At 39.4% G+C, this 18039-nt stretch overlaps 1 protein-coding gene and 1 long non-coding RNA gene across 2 annotated transcripts in view; both read left to right on the forward strand.

The window, feature by feature from the left end:
- The window catches only part of LOC141774345 (uncharacterized), a 170982-nt gene that overhangs the window by 125378 nt on the left and 27565 nt on the right, over window positions 1–18039 (forward strand). The gene's annotated exons all lie outside the window — the stretch shown is intronic.
- Window positions 12385–17621, forward strand: inaa (internexin neuronal intermediate filament protein, alpha a). Its single transcript, XM_074646928.1, has 5 exons — window positions 12385–12782; window positions 14296–14526; window positions 14765–15298; window positions 16466–16590; window positions 16713–17621. The coding sequence occupies exons 1-5, from the start codon at window positions 12492–12494 to the stop codon at window positions 16903–16905; spliced, it is 1374 nt and encodes a 457-aa protein (XP_074503029.1). The 5' UTR covers window positions 12385–12491; the 3' UTR covers window positions 16906–17621.

The raw sequence follows: 18039 nt of genomic DNA on the forward strand, positions 1-18039 counted from the left end.
ATTCCTCTTATTAAATGTAGGTTTACAATGCACCTTACAGGACTTGAAATCAATCAACAAAATTAGTTAGTATTTTAGCACTTCTGGTTCCTTTGTCTGGAAGTCAATGGGTTTTTTGAATAGGTTTTTGGTTAGATGTCTGAAATAAAGAGATTTTAACGTTTTGTTCTACGACATAAAAAATACAACGCAATAGCGAATTTTGAAGCCTTTATGTGTCTTAAAAAAGGTGGTTGCAAACAAGTGGCTAAATGAGACTACTAAACGTCATCACACCGACTCATCCACCTTTTACAGACTCGGTGTGTTGCATTCATGCGACCGTTGTGTAGTTCATTTATAGCCTAACGTTAGCTTTTTACTTCCGGTGATTGCATTCACACTTCAAAAATCATAAAAGTGGCGTTCATTTGTGGAGATTATCTTGCTGAACAAAACGTGTAAGAATCATAAACGTTTGTTTGCCACCGAGTTTATTTTCTGCAATAATCCGACGCTAATTTCCCGGTTGGCCTACAAAGATCCATCATCCCTGGAGCACACTATACAGATGGTAAATGGACTTGGTAAATGGACTTGGACTTATATAGCGCTTTTCTAGTCTTCCGACCACTCAAAGCGCTTCACACTACATGTCAGTATTCACCCATTCACACACACATTCATACACTGATGGCAGAGGCTACTAAGGTGCCAACTTTGCCCATCAGGATTTAATCTAAATACTCATTCACACACCGATGGCTATGCCTCCGGGAGCAATTTGGGGTTAAGTGTCTTGCTCAAGGACACATCGACATGTGACCCGGAGCAGCCGGGGATCGAACCACCGACCTTCCGATTGGTGGACAACCTGCTCTACCCTCTGAGCCACAGCCGCCCCTAGATGATAATCTATCACTAGCCTTTGTTAAGAGTTACATTAGATAATATCTGGAATGGGAGAGTCTGAATGTCGTCTCCTGCTGTTTGTGCACAACACTGGCCATCATAACTTAATTTTTGGTTTGCACGTCATTCTACATGAAATACTAATATCAGCTACCATGCCCACAATGACGATGCTAATACAGTATATTAATGTTTACCAGGTGTAAGATGGTTACAATTTAGAGATATTTCATTCTGGACCAAAGTGGTGGATCGACAGAGTAACATCCCTGCAGACCCGCTAGCAGCATTTGGGCTGCACTTTTCTGTTTTCACCTCATGGCCCTTAATGTCAACAGATTAGAAATCAATGATCATAGCCTTGGCATACTTTGAGTCATATCTACAATACTGACTCTGTGAATTTGTTGTACAGTTTCGTATTTACATCAGCGTCATACACATTTTCATCACAATCGATGGATGTTGATTATAATCTCATTTCTTGAAAAAGTCTGTTTACGATATCACCAAGGTACTTTACAAGCAGTGTGTCCTGCAGCGTCATTACCAAGGAATCCAGGGCTTATTACACCTGAGATGTTTGTTTTCTCGTGTATTGGGAGATGTAATGCTGTATGTAGCTTCCTTCCTGTCTCGTTGTGAGGAACCACAGTGAACCCTGATTTAACCTCAGCACACAGGATACTGTCAACAATCCGCTCACAGGCTTTTGGTTTTCATTCTCTGGTCCCAACTCATTTGCAGCATTTTTACTATTGATCTCACAATTGAATCTACAGTATTTGTCATTTAGATGCATGCAGTCTTCTGAAACTAAACTTAAATGACCTTAGCCCCAAATGGTGGTTATGAAATCACAATATCCCTAGAGAAGTTTACAGCATTGGCAAGTTTTTTTGGTCAGAACTCCACAACAAGCTATAAATCCCACGTTTGACCACAGACTGTATATAAAGATGGACAACATGACAACTCCACCTCCCAGGCCTCGCTCCAGCCTCGGTCTGGGTCTCATTCACATGAACGGAGGAAGGAAAAAAACTCTGGATTCAGCTATTAGTGCATTTTACAACTTTTAGGACCTGATAATATATCATTTTCTCATAGACTTCTATACAAACAGACTTCTTTTTGCAACCAGAGGAGTCGCCCCTTGCTGGCTATTAGGACGAATGCAATATTAAGACATTTCAGCATTGGCTTCACTTTTCAGTTGCCCACTGGGTTTAACTTTATCACATAAAGAGGGGGCAACAAGTCTCAATGAGGAACCCTGCTGATGTGTAGATTCAGAAAATGTATCTGGAATGGACACATTGGCCTCTCGTGGTCTAGCAGCCGCTTGGCTTTATACAGCTTTACAAACTACATGCTTACAAATCCTTTTCAGGCTTGCAACATGGAATTTAGCCCAACATTTAGCCCAGAAACCCAGACTCAGGTTATTTTCTGGTTTATTACTAAAACAGCATCCTGAAGATGTTAACCCTGGGCTCCAATGTTTAGGTGTGACCCAGCGCTGACTCGTTCAGACTAAAAAAAATGCACAACTTGTACAGGGCTGTGTAATGAAACAAGGAATTGCAACATCAAATTCAGCTTGTTGGTAAATAATAAAAGGACCAAATGTCCTCAATGACACATAGACAACCATGAAGTAATTCTTCGACAGTCATGATATTTCACTTCTGCAAGGAGCTGGACACAATACAAACTATGCATGAGTGTGTGTGTGCACACACATGTACTGTATGTTGTGCGTGCAGCCTTTGTTTGTCTTTCTGTGCACACATACAAAGACTTTGCACTAGACGCGAGGTGCAGTGTGTGTGTCTTTCAGTATTTCCTAACCATGTCCTGGAAAAGGCGAGCTAGACCTGTTTAGCCACCTATTTCCAGTAATGCCCCTCCTCTGCTGCTCTGTCTCCTCCTCCTTCCCTCAGCTCCCCCCCTCTCTCTCTCTCTCTCCCCTTCCTGTGACGCTCTTTCACTGCAAATGGTTGCTGACAACACTGGCATCCGGGCACACTTCACCTGAATGAACGCGCCATTATCTCACCAAATTAGAGCCGAGGTTACCACAGGGCAGGCGCGTAGTTGATGCGGTCAAACAGCAGTGCACTCACAGAAGTGTATGCTTGCAGTACTGATAGTAGAAAGTTAGATTTCAATGATATCTATCCACTTATCACACAAATATATTGAGTTTGATGTCAATTGTATGTGCATATTCACATTAAAGTATCAAATCAGACTATCTGTGGTTTCATATTACTACATATAACCATAAATATGAAGATAAACAGCATTTTCTTCTTATTGTATGCAAATTTCTTGCTGAAATGAGGGATTCTTGACCTCCTGCTTTTCATGATGTTGCTATAACATACACCAGAATGAGGATAACTCAATATCTGCACCATAGAATTTACTAAATTGTTATTAGGGCCCGAGCACCGACAACGTCGGGCCAGCAAAGGCCCTATTGAAACTGTAGGAATTCTTTTTATTTTTCACATGTGAATCGCATTTTTGACGGCCTTTACATGCTCAAAAAGTTGTTAAACTTGGCACACTTATCAGATGCGGTGAAAAATTAGATATTTTAATGGTCTCGGGCTCGGGTGTTGCAAAATGGCTCGCTAGCGCCCCCCTAGAAAGTTGGAAGAATTGCGCCCCTCGTTCTGGTTTCACCTACATGTATGAAATTTGGCAGACGGATGTAACATGTGGAGACGCACAAAAAAGCCTCTTGGAGGTATGCCCAAAATCCAACAGGAAGTCAGCCATTTCGAATTCAATGTGCGATTTTCACCCATTTTTCGCATTTTATAGGCCGTGTACTGTAACGAACTCCTCCTTAAGATTTAATCAGATCGACTTGAAATTTGGTCAGGACCATCTTATCACCTTAAGGATGAAAAGTTAAAAAACATTTGTCCTAGACTCATCACCGCCCCCTACACATTAGCCACACCTCCTTTCATAACTCATGAACCGTTTGTCGGAGAGTCTTGTGGAAGGCGTCACTGCACTCATCAGAGTTCCAGTTTCATTGTGCCTGGTTGCGTCGATCGGTGTCCCGCCAGTTACCCCGACGTGCAGGAAGGTGCAATCATCACTGCTTGCAGCTTTAATTGTTTTTAAATTCAGTGAATATGTTCTAACTTTATCATGTCAGTCTGCATGATAAATTCACCTTTTTAATAGGTTTTTAAAAAGGTCTTTCTTCTGAATCAACTCATGGAATGAAGCCCAAACAATGTCATAAACACATATAGTCATCTTTTCCACCTATATAAGATCACTCAGCCAAGACCTCTCTATGAAATATAGAGAGCAGTTATTACTTCCATTCTCTGAGAGCAATTTCCCTGATCCTACAATTTGCAAACTTCCTGCAGCACATTTTAATTATAGGTATTGTACCTTATGTGCAGCTAGAAAGGCTCCTCATGCAAGACCTAACTCATGTTTCAGAGCAGGGAAAATCCCACCAAGCTTTTACTGTGAATGTTTGACCAGAACAGCGTAGCGTACGTTTTTTATATCTATGAGTGTATACCTGTGTTCAGCAGGTATACAGTATGTCATTGTTTTTATATAGATCTTGTACTAAAGGTTAGGGACTCAAGTGAGTAACCATGCTCTGTTTATGTATGCTGATGTGGTTAAGGGCACAGGAAGATGCAGAGAAAACACTGCTGTCATTTATTCAGCACTGATATACAGCGCCCTATAAAGCCAAAATACAGGAACTACATATTTTGTCAGAAGAGAGTGCTCCAGGGATGATATATTTTTATAGGCCAACCCAGGAGTTAGCATAGCCCTGGTTCCCGCGACAAAAAACAATGGGATTTATGATACTGACATGATTTGTTCAGTAAGATCTCCACAACTGAACACTATAAACAAACTACACCACGGTCACATGACTTCTCGTCACCACCACTAAGCTAAAGGCGGACTAGTGTTCGGAGTGATGACGTTTAGTAGGCTGGTCTCCTATTTCAAAATTCACGAGTGGGATATACTGACGTATTCTATATTGTAGAATAAAACATTAAAATCTCTTAAGCTCGTGTTAACCACAGACCTTTTTTCAGGCATCTAGGGCTAAGTTAACACAATAATGCGTTACTGTGTTACACAACTAATTTAACTTGCGATTGTATTAGGTTGTAGCAGCAGTTTTGAAACTAAAGTGAAGATACTGGTATGAAACTAGAAAACTTAAAGAATCCATGGTTGCCAACCAATGTTATACTAGCTCGTCATGAACGAGGTTAAATAACGCTCCAAATTTATGCTACTTTTTGCAGAGAAAAAACTGGCATGGCCATTTTCAAAGGGGTCCCTTGACCTCTGACCTCAAGATATGTGAATGAAAATGGGTTCTATGGGTACCCACGAGTCTCCCCTTTACAGACATGCCAACTTTATGATAATCACATGCAGTTTAGGTCAAGTCATAGTCAAGTCAGCACACTGACACACTGACAGCTGTTGTTGCCTGTTGGGCTGCAGTTTGCCATGTTATGATTTGAGCATATTTTTTATGCTAAATGCAGTACCTGTGAGGGTTTCTGGACAATATTTGTCACTGTTTTGTGTTGTTAATTGACTTCCAATAATAAATATATATATATATATATATATATACATTTGCATAAAACAGCATATTTGTCCACTCCCATGTTGATAAGAGCATTAAATACTTGACAAATCTCCCTTTAAGGTACGTTTTGAACAGATAAAAAAAATGTGCGATTAATCACGATTAACTACGGACAATCATGCGATTAAACATTTTTAATCGATTGACAGCCCTAACAAAAACCCATTAAAAAAAAACATCGGCATGGAGACGAGGGAACCGGAAGTTAAAAAATGCTAACTCATTACCAGGATTTATGACTCATTCCTGCAGCACTATATTGAGCGGATTTTTTACTTCTGTTTTCCATGTAAAATTAATATGCCATAGAAATGTATCATTTTCGGGGGAAAAAACAGTATGTAAAATTTGCACGAACTACAAAAAGGAGGTGAAAACTAACCGCAGTGACAGCACTCCAACTAGCTTTAACCAGCTGAAGTGGAATCACAGCTAGCCTTAGCTAAAGCTAATCCACTAACACTTTTCCTACAATTGAAAAATGAATGATGCTCCGACATCTTAGTAATTGAGTTTGTTATACCACATAAGTCAGTAGCTAAATGTAATCAAAATAGAGAAAAAGTTACAGTTGGCCTATCTGATTTCAGACTAATATAATCATCCTAAATACAATTTAAAAAGGGTTTAGCTACTACATATGTAACTATTGCACACTTTGGATTAGTTGCCTTCAAACTTCAGACCCTTATTTTCTCAACTTCACAGTTTCTGTAGCTAGCCTACGGCTGTCTGCCTTTTTTATGTACACGTCAGATAACAGAACTTGATAGCGTTGCCTCTCATCATAACAGACACTACAGTGTTGTCTCGTCAGTTACTGTATTTCCCTTTTTCATAAGCAGCCACATGTCAACATACTGTGTGACAGGTTAAATACACAAACAGAGAGAGAGAGAGAGGTCGGTATGTTCCACCAATATTTTCTCTTGTCAGTTCCACTTTTTCTGTTTAAGCCTCCATCTTCCTGTCTATCATGTTTATACTTTGTGCAACACACGCACACACAGAGCAAGGAGGAACCAGCGTTTTATGAAAAGTACCCGCATCACTCTCAGGCCAATCCAACGTGCAGCCCAGCAAAAATACACCATACAACCAGTCAGGAACACTGGAATTTCAGAGCGACTGAAGGAATGCTGCTTTAGTGAAGTCATAGGTCTGGTTGGACCAGTCGGCTAAATCTGTACTCACGAACAGAAACTTGGCAGATGAGGGAAGCTAAGGGATTCTTTTTATGATTACCAACTATTGTGGGTGTAAACGCAGGAATATACAGGGCAAGTTTGTGGCTGCCCCGGCAAATCTTTTTTCAATCTGTGTGAGATGTGTCGGCGATAATTAGGAACATTCTCCCCTAAAAATGTCAGACTGCCCTTAATACTGATGCAATGGCCTCCAGTAGGTCTGGAAATAGACTGAGGCGTTATTTTGTTTGTTTTGTTTGGTGCTGCATCTTAATTTTGACCATCAGATTGTTTCCCTTGCTCCCAGACTTACATACTGCCAAGCTGTCTGACGGCGAGGTCGAGCTGCTGTGGACGGGAGCAGCAGAAAAACGTATTTTATCCACCTAAAAAAAATCAATATCAGTTTAAGTGTACGCTATTTTCACCACTTTGCCTCGCCATCAGACAGCCCTTTCCGACGGGGGTCTTTAAAGCCACCAGACTACATTCACAAAAACAGTAATTTTACCTCCAACTAATGTTAATACACCAACTATAAGGATGTATATATATTGTACATGTAGCAGCGTCATAATGTAGAAACCTACGTCAGGTCACATGGGAAAACGTTTTCGGAAAGGCTTGGGAAAATAGCATTTTGACGCTGAAACATACTGTAAACCAAAATTGTAATGTTATAAATGTTATTATGATGTAAAAACCTCAAAAAGATCTCTCTATATATATATATAATGGACCCGCCCTTTAACTTAACTTACATCAACATCATAAACTATATGGACAAAAGTATCCCCACATACTTTGGCACAGGGCTGTTTTTTACCTTAGTTTCAATTAAAGGAATAGTTCAACATTTCGGGATATATGCTTATCCTCATTCTTGCCGTAAATTAGATGAGAAGATCGACTCCACTTCGGTTTTTGTGTGTGTGAAACAAACAGGATATAACATGTTAGTTAGAGAGCGTTAGGGGTGCTGCAAAGCTTATTTTCTAACCTTTGGACAGAGCCAGGCTAGCTGTTTCTGACTGTCACCAGTATTTATGCTAAGCTAAGCTAACCGTCTCCATGGCTGTAGCTTCATATTTAACGGACAAACCCCCGCAGCTGGGTTCCAATATCTGGTGGAAAGCCTGAAACCAGAAAGTGGAGGCTGTAGCATATTAATACCCAACAATCACATGTAGGTGTCATGTTTGGGTGTCCATGTAATGTATTTCTAATGCTAATTTTTATAGATTTGCTTAAATGTATGTTAATGATCCTATATTGTCTTTGACCTTCCTATATCACCACGATACAAAAGGTCACAGGGGCTCTGCACAAACCCCAAATACCAGGACCATCATCAGCTCAAGCATCTTCCCACGCACAAGCGACATCACTCTGGAGTCCCACCTCTCGCCCGGGATCCTGACACCGTCACGCCACCAACGGCAGCCTCACTCTCACACACACCTACACTGTCGTCCTACCCCGAGTGAATCTAATGTGACAGCTCTGTACATGCTCCCCCCTACACGCACACACACATACAACAATACTTGACATCACAGGGCTCCCTTCTAAAACCACACCGTACACCTCTGCACCCACTTCTTGCGCTCAGCAGCAGCTTTCCTCACACTCACAGCGGTGTCGTCACAAGCCGCCCCCTCGCAAACCTACAACACTATACGCTTGATGCTGAGAGACAGTGAAAGCTCACAGGAGAATCCATCCTCAAACCAAATTCACACATGTCATAGACGTCAAATCTTAAAGCTACTGTCAGCAATAAAAGGAGACTTTCGCAGGAAATAGTGACAGTTTGATAGATAAATTAACATTCTGCGTTGCAAGCAAGTCTCCATTTACTGTCAGTGGTCTGATTGTGTGAAATAATGGCATTTTATTCTTTGTATTTCTTTCTTAGAATTGATTTTCTGAGAATAAAAAGCAGCTGAGAGCAGATCTTAGCACCTACAGTTGAGTGTTGCGGGGGCATTAGTCTGAGGACAGCAGATGTTTTGTATCACGTTTAACAGTAGTCAGTTTATTCAGCTCACACTTTATATCTGAACTTAATAAATGACATGACATGAAAAGACCCCATGACACACGTTGAGTGACAGCCCCCTCATTTGCATAATGAGGCAGAAATGCATAAAGAAATGTAAAAAAAAAAAAAAAATTATAAAGAAAAGAATAAAGAAATAAATAAGTTTGGGGAAATAAATAGGGGGGAAATGCAAAAGTAAAATCATGCTGAAATAAATAAATACAATTTAATAATGAATATATACATTTTCAATAAATAAATTAAAATAAATGCAAAAATAAATACATTTAAAAGTTAATAAAAATAAATCACTAAATAAATAAAAGGGAAAATTAAATAGAAGAATAGATAAATAGGGGAACTAATACAAAGGCAAATAAATAAAGAAGCAAATTAAAACAGAAATATGATTTTTTGTCACATTTTATCAATTAATTAATGCCTACGTATATTTCAAATATTATTTTTGGTACATTTAATGGCATATTTATTTATTTATTTTTTGAGTTTATGTATTTATTTTTCCATCCTCCATAATTTGGCAGGTAGGCCTACATAATAAAGTCCAAACCTTAGGACAGTGTTAATGTTTCTCTTTTGCCAAACCACTAGGGATTTAAAATGTCTGTTGTCAATGTTACTGGACATTAGTTAGTGAAATATTAATTAAAATCCCTGTTCTGTTTAACTAAAGTGTATTTCAGAAGAGGGATACTGAACTCCCTTTAACTGTTTTCGTTTGTGATTGAAGTTACATCACCCTCTGCTGGACAGCAGTGAAAAGTGCATTAATCATTTAAGCATCCAGGCTGTACTAATCAAGTGTGGAAACATATACAGGATTGTTAATGGATCAGAGAGGTACATTAAGCAGTGATAAAAAAAGAAAAATTAATTAATTATAGTTAATGCCAAAATATTCAGGTTTTTAGATTGATTCGGTTGTAAGCTATTAATTTAATATATTTTATATCTTTTTACTCTGGTCTGATTACAAAACGTATGACAGCACAGTTGGTGCCTTATTTAGACTATTTAAATTATGGAAATTCCTTTGAACATTAGAAATTCCTTTTTATCTGTTTAGAGATGTATGTCGTGCCAAAATATCCCAGGTCAGAGGTCAAAGTGATATGTAGGCTACTAATAAATCATTTAGAGCTATTAAATCCAGGGGTATATTTTTTTATTTCAAAGGTGGGGGGACACAGGTATTAGTACAGGCACAAATCCTCAAAAGGGCTTTAGGTTTCAGCAAAATACATCAAAAAGTGATGACATTGATCAATATATTGAGTCACCCCATAAGCGAAAGAGTGCAAATAATCACTGTGGGACAACCCCAACACATAATACCTCTGAGCAGAGACATACAAAAAAAATCATCTCTGTTTTAAGTTACAATTAGGTGTGAGGTATTATTTTTTTTGCACAATTTAAGACTATACAACATAACAAAAAAAAAAAAAAGAATAATATAAAGTGAAGGAAGATGCAAAAAACCCACTGGGCTTATCTGAAGCCTCCACCTAGAGACAAGATTAATATAAAGAAATAATATGACTACATAATAGTGATAACAAACAATTAGGACAAGATATATATAATAGCAACAATAACAATACAGTAAATATATCTGTCTCCTGTAGGTTTAATCTTGGGGTTATGGCAAAGATTAGATTTATTAAAAACTTTTTAGGTTACGCTTTTGCTAGTTTATCCAAAAAGTGACGGGATGACCCAATGCCAGCTGACAAGAATGCGCATAACACTCAGTGTGACGTCAGGACGTGAAGGCACTTGCGCCACCTTGACGGTTCCATCATTTTACGCACGCGAAATAAACTTAACGAATGAATGAAATCTTTAAAAAAATATATTACATCTTGGTTTGTTTTAATCACTTTAAAGAACAAATCTCATTCAACATCTTCTCTCCACTGCACACACGTTATACAGTCCTGTACCTTCGTGCGTAAAATGGTTCGCTCCACCTGCAGCCTTGCTGTCTATAAACTCCTGCAAAGCCCTTTAAGCTCCTCAGTCCAAGGATAATGAGCCACCAGAACAGCCCTCTCCCTAATACTCCAAAACAAACCACCATAACTATCAAACCACCACCACCAATATTAACCCATGACCACATTTAACTCCAGTTACAGTCCACACACCACATACAACCACATCATCATTTTTTATCCATCATTCTCTTTTAAAACATCATCTTTTTATCCATCACCCTATTAAACACCATCCTTTTATCCATCATTATTTTACTTCTATCTACCTATTTATATTAATTTTACTTTATTTTATCTTATTCTTTTTAATCTTGCCTTAATTTGATTTGCACCCTGACTGACAGCCAGCCTCCCACACCACCCCTCTCAAGCGCACACACTGTACACGGTCACATGATATTGATCTTGCCCAGTTATGTTGGCTTTTTTTTTTAAGTTTTCTTTCTTTCTTTCTTTATTTATTTATTTATTTATTATTTTGCATTTATTTTTCTCTCCATTTTGTTTTATCCATATTTCATTTTATTATATTTTGTTATGAGGAAAAGGAAGAGAAAGAAAAAAAGAAAAGAAAAAAAAGAAAAAAAGGAAAAGTATATGTATATTAAAAAAAGAAAAAAGAAAGAAAAGTAAAAAGATATGCATATAAAAAGTAAAAATATATATATAAAAAAAGTAAAAATATATGTATATAAAAAAGGGAAAAATATATGTATATAAAAAAAAGAAAAAAAGAAAAGTAAAAATATATGCATTTAAAAAAAAGAAAAAAAAGTAAAAATATATGTATATAAAAAAGGGAAATATTTGTATTAAAAAAAAGGAAATATATGTATATAAAAAAGGAAAAATATATGTATATAAAAAAAAGAAAAAATATATGTATATAAAAAAGGGAAAAATATATGTATATAAAAAAGGGGAAAATATTTGTATATAAAAAAAGGGAAAATATATGTATAAAAAAAGGAAAAATATATGTATTTAAAAAAAGAAAAAAAAGGAAAAACATGTATTTTAAAAAAAAAGGAAAAATATATGTATATAAAAAAGGGAAAATATATGTATATAAAAAAAAGAAAAAAAACTGAAAAATATATATATTTTAAAAAAGGAAAGAAAAGGAAAAATATATGTATATAAAAAAAAGGAAAAATGTATGTCTGTAAAAAAGGGAAAAATATATGTATATAAAAAAAGGAAAAATATATGTATATAAAAAAGGAAAAATATATGTATTTTTAAAAAAAGTCAAAATATATGTATATAAAAAAGGGGAAAATATATGTATATAAAAAAAGAAAAAAAAGAAAAAATGTATCTATATAAAAAAACGGAAAAAATATGTATATAAAGAAAAGGAAAAAAAAAGGAAAATATATGTATATAAAAAGGGAACAATATATGTATATTAAAAAAAATAAAAAAAGGAAAAATATATGTATATTAAAAAAAGAAAGAAAAAAAACTCCTCACCTGGCCATGATGGGCCACGATGCCTCAGCACCACCTGGGCTCCTCCTCCATCTCCTCTCTCCTCCCTCCAACCTATGGATAGAAAAGGGCATCATAAGCCCTGAGCTGTCAAACCAGGCTCACGAATTCACGAGTTACGAAGCTCCTCAGTTTTATCACTCTTTCACTCACTCTGACTGACAGCAAAGATGAGCCACGGAGACCGCTACACTTCGTCATCCTACCGGAAGATCTTCGGTGATTCTCCGAAGTTCGCCGTCTCGTCCTCCCGGATGAGCAGCCCGTCTCCTCGGTCCTCTCCGGGGCTCCGGTCCATGGCCGCGTCCCGCAGCAGCGCGTCCTCTCTCGGCCTCTACAGACGGGTCGGCCGGTCCACCTCCTTCTCTCCGGTCCGCACCAACTCACTGGACCTCAGCCAGTCCTCCGTGGTCAACAATGAACTCAAAGTCATCAGAACTAACGAGAAGGAGCAGCTGCAGGTAGGTGTGATGGGTTGAGACAAATGTTGGGGTTACTACAAAAAAGATTTATCTAAAAAGTATTAAAAATAATTGGTCTATAATAGTCTGTTTTATTATATTATTATATTATATTATATTATTTTTATTTTAAAACTTTCACTTCATCTGTTTCTGACTAATTAGCTTCCAATTCTGGTGTCCAAGTCCCTGAGTTGCATTTACCTGACATGACAGACATGACAGACAGAGTAGGACTAAACCAATTTATATTAGATGGAGACTAGTATAACTCTGGTAACCCTCTTGTAAAGCTCTCCTCTAGTGTCAGAATGACCTCAGTCTGAACTTTATAAATCCCTTAAACAATATACAGTAACGATACTCCAAACAATTCATTGCATTTACCATGATGAAAGCACCAAACTTGCAAAAGGTGACCTCTTTAACCACTTAAAGTTCCCATCCACACATGTTATAGTGCATAAATGAACAGGTGTAAACAATCAAATTGATCCAATTACCTGCTTCAGTTTCAGGGTCCTGGTATCGGGCATGCGGTCACATTGTCACACTGTCATGGCTCACTGGGAGACTTGAATAGAACGGAGCCATCGTTTTCTCCAGTTTTCATTGACCACTTCCTCCTGAAGGAGAAGACATCCATTAACATCACAACGTGATGTCACAATGTCACAATGTCAGCAAGGCAGTAAGAGAAATCCTCAAGCTCTCATTTAGACCCCTCGGTGTCACTTTTTTCGTTGCATTGAACACATGCTTCTCGACCCCTTGACGTCACTTTTCGGTTGCAGTAAACACTTTGAATTAAACAAAAACACTTGCTTAAGTTTAGGCAACAAAACCACTATTTGGGTTTAAGAAAAAACAACATGGTTGGGCTTGAAACTATACTACGTTTTTTGCAGAGCAACTAGACGTTGTGAACACGGGACACGAAAGATCAGCTGATTGTAAAGGGAAAGTGAAACGTAACGCACGGGACACAAACAGCGGTCTCCTGGATGAAAGCCCTGTGTTTGTTGGACCCATCCACCTCCCCTCCAAACCCACACAATGTGTCTTTTTCGTTCTTTGAACTACGTCACCACAGCACTTTCTCTTCGGTTTATTGTTGTCGCAGATGGGTTTAAATTGTAAATAATGGTAAGCCTGGTGCATCTGCCGCCGCTAAAAGGTGCCTTGTGCGTGGTATCGACCGCTGATGGCCGTGACAAAGCATTGGTATATTTGTCGCCCTGGGAATGAGAATGTATATAAAGATGCACTAATGAATATTTTTCTAGACAATGCATCAAATTATTGAAGCCATGAAGCAAATTATTATCACCTGACTCAGGAGTTCCCCTCAGCTATCATCAATCTTGTTTCCAGCAGCAGTAGGCAGCAAAAGACTAAACCCACTAGCCACCAGGGATGCCAAACCGAACCGTAAAAAAAACAACCGTTCAATAACTGTACAAACCGAACCGTTGCATTTTGAGGATTTTGTGTGATTTGTCCTGTTGCGTAGGGTCTGAATGACCGCTTCGCCATGTTCATCGATAAAGTCCGGCACCTGGAGCAGCAGAACAAGGTGTTGGAGACGGAGCTGGTGACACTGCGGCAGAAACACGGCGAGCCCTCCCGCATCGCTCACCTCTACCAGCAGGAGCTGAGGGACCTGCGGTCACAGATGGAGGAGCTGAACCGGGACAAGAACCGCATCCTGATCGAGAGGAACAACATGGAGGACGAACTGCAGGTAAAACCATTGGGTATCAAAGAATAAGGAGATTTCTTCTTCTATTCTGTTTTTTATTTAAAGCCAGTTTCCCCTCAGAAATCTGTCATTTGATCTTCACCATCATCTTTCCCAACGTCTCGCGATCTGATCATCTCAACACTCCTCTGATCTTTCATATCTTGCATCTTTATCTAATGATTGTATACCTTTCCTTAGTGGCCCCTCTCATCTCCCATCCTCTCATGTCTCATTTCAGAAGCTCAGTGTGAAGTATGAAGAGGAGGCGAGGGCACGGGAGGAAGCAGAGCAGACCCTGAGGTGCTACAGGAAGGACGTGGATGACGCCACAGCCGTTCGCATGGACCTGGAGCGCCGCGTGGAGTCGCTGATGGACGAAATCTCCTTCCTGAGGAAAGTGCACGACGAAGAGATCCACGAGCTGAGCAGCATGATGGAGGAGCAGCAGGTCTCCGTGGAGCTCGAGCTCGAGCTCGCCAAGCCGGACCTCACCTCGGCTCTGAAGGAGATCCGCAACCAGTACGAGTCCATCGCCTCCAAGAACCTGCAGTCGGCCGAGGAGTGGTACAAGAGCAAGTTCGCCAGCCTCAACGAGCAGGCCACCAGGAGCAACGAGGCCATGAGGGCCAGCAGGGAGGAGATCAGCGAGTTCAGGAGGCAGCTGCAGTCCAAGACCATCGAGATAGAGAGTCTGAGGGGCGCCAACGAGTCTCTGGAGAGGCAGATCACAGAGATAGAGGAGGCACACAACGTTGAAGTCACAGCCATGCAGGCAAGTAATCATCAGCAGCACCGTACCGTAGTCTCCTTAAAGGAACAGTGTGTAACATTTCAGGGGATCTATTAGCAGAAATGGAACATAATATTTATAATTATGTTTTCATTAGTGTATAATCACCTGAAAATAAGAATTATTGTGTTTTCGTTAGCTTAGAATGAGCCCTTCATATAGGGAGCGGGTCCTCTACATGGAGTCTGCCCTGTTGCTCCACCATGTTTCTACAGTAGAGCTACAGTAGTTCTCCGACACGCTTGTGAAACTGCACTAATGTGAGCTGCAGAGTGCAAAACCGTGGTACCGCCATCTGACTTCCGTTGCTCCTTAAGTAGTGTTATTATCTCTGCATGAAAAGTGGGATTTTCGAAAGTAAGCAGCACTGTTAATTGCCACGGAAGTTTCAGGTTAAAGGCTGTTCACAGGAATTTGCAGGCAGCACAGAAAACTCCCGGGAACTGCTGAGAATTAGTGAAGTCGGTGGGCGTTAACAGGGCCAAAAATCCGTATCACCAGGAGCAGAGCTTTGCCTCGCTGCTCCGCCGGTCCCCGCTGGGAGGCAACACCGACACCACGCTGCTGGAGACCCAGGCCGTATTGCTGGGCTAGCTGGAGGGAAGGGTGGCACAGAGAGAACCAGAACCAGGACTAAGCGGGGCAGACTGTCAGACCTTGCTGCAGTAAAATGAGAGGTTTTCTAAAGGGACTCCGGTGCTCGGAAACACTACCGCTTTTGTCCACAGGGACCACCAAAATCAGCACAAAATTCAAGTTCCTCATAGTAGCTTTAAAGTAAGTTTGACAATTTAGTGTCAAGATCGTCTATTTCAGGTTCAAGGTCTGAAGTCAGAACATGACCTTTCGTGTGTGTGTGTGACAAGCCTCTGTGACTGTGAGACTGACTGAAACAGCTCTTAGTGAACTGACCCTGCTGCGTGTCTATTAGATTAACCTCTGACCTGCTATATCGGATAGAGGAAGGCCATCTGCTTTCACTGGCTTCTTAGAGAAGGTACAGCTAAGCTCCAAAGGTTATCGTATTCTTTTAAGTGGGAAAAGGGAACAGTTATACCACAGAAAAGCCTCTATCATAGTGGATTAAAAACAGTCTATAAACAGTACGTGTTGCTGATAATCTCCTTTCTTTAATGTCCACTGTAACAGGACACTATTGGCCACCTGGATACTGAGCTGAGCAACCTGAAGGGGGAGATGGCCCAGCACCTGAGAGAGTATCAGGACCTGCTCAATGTCAAGATGGCCCTGGATATAGAGATAGCTGCCTACAGGTGCTGACTGCATTAACGGACACACCGAACTAAAGATAGACTCATTAACAGTCTTTACGTATTGTGAGGTGCATTTAGTCTGAGTGTCCTGTCTGACATTTTGTTTCCTTTGGTCCTATGAGGAAACTGCTGGAGGGGGAGGAGACTCACTTTAACTCAGGGATGTCGTTTGGTGCTGCCGGCTACAGCTACCAGACTCGAGGCTCAGCCAGCTCCTCCAGGAGCAGCCAGAGGGAGAAGGAAGGGACCAAGAAGGAGAGCGTCAAGGAGCGCAGTGAGGATAAAGATGAGGCAGACATCAACTCCAACAACTGAAGGAAGACAGAAAAGTGTTATACATGTATAGCGAGATCATAGTCACATACTGTATTTATTAAGGGCAACACTAAGACACGTTTTGGACTTGAAATTGAAAAATACAAAATGTTATGTTTTCCCTGGAGTGTATGTGTCAGTATTTAGATGATCTTTGGACCCTGAAATGAGGAGTTTGTCAGTATTACTAAGTTGTAAATCTTCAACATTAAACAAAGAAAAGTAACCCTGAAAATCTAAATCAAATGTACTGTACGTCTCCAGCTGCAAAATATTGTACCATAGTAAATATGTGACCAAGTATTGAATGTTTCGGGGATGAATTTCCATTTTGCTGCTGTGTGAGATTGCACTGAAACTTGTGTGACAGGTGAGAAAAATAAGATTGCTCAGAACCAAATGTTAGCGTAGTTCCACTCCTCTGTTGTTGTAGCATGTTTTCAATGAACTTGTGCTACGACGTTAGTCAAGACTGTATCAATTGTCACATTTGTGGAGATGTTTTCCCTCTTGCTATCATAATCAGATACGCTGTAGTGGGAGAAAGAATAGCTATCATAATTTATTCCCAATGCTTCAGCAGTGGAAAATATCCAACGCTTCAAATAGTACATTTAGTCCACCTGTTAGCACAGATCATTTCACCTGGCTGCAGTGGAAAACATCTCACTGTTGTTTCAGTTACGCTGAATAAAGCAATGAATAAAATGACTGATAAATTGTGACTGACGTCCGTATAAAATTCATAGGATTTTCAGCACATATTCAGTATATATATATATATATGTATGTATATATATACACATATACATATATATACATATACATATATATATATACATATACACGTATATGTATATATATATTTACACGCATATATATATATACACGCATACATCTACACGAAATATGATAAAGTGTATTGTGTATATATACTGTGTATATATACACAATACACTTTCTATCATATTTCCAGCAGATTACATTGAGTGGTTTGTTTATGATAACACCCGTAAACCTCAGCTTATGATTTTATGCATCACTGGTGGGAATGACAGTGGGTGCTGATATTACAGATTTTGGGCATAAACTTGAATACAAAACAGGAAACATGAATGAATTAGGAAACATTTC

Source organism: Sebastes fasciatus, chromosome 9, assembly GCF_043250625.1.
Source record: "Sebastes fasciatus isolate fSebFas1 chromosome 9, fSebFas1.pri, whole genome shotgun sequence".
Taxonomy (NCBI): Eukaryota; Metazoa; Chordata; class Actinopteri; order Perciformes; family Sebastidae; genus Sebastes; species Sebastes fasciatus.

What these genes read in the sequence shown, in the direction of transcription:
- inaa (XM_074646928.1), top strand. Translation starts at nt 12,492, where the DNA reads ATGAGCCACGGAGACCGCTACACTTCGTCATCCTACCGGAAGATCTTC. An exon ending in ACGAGAAGGAGCAGCTGCAG is followed by an intron (nt 12,783 to 14,295) that starts GTAGGTGTGATG and finishes CCTGTTGCGTAG; the next exon opens with GGTCTGAATGACCGCTTCGC. An exon ending in ATAGAGATAGCTGCCTACAG is followed by an intron (nt 16,591 to 16,712) that starts GTGCTGACTGCA and finishes TGGTCCTATGAG; the next exon opens with GAAACTGCTGGAGGGGGAGG.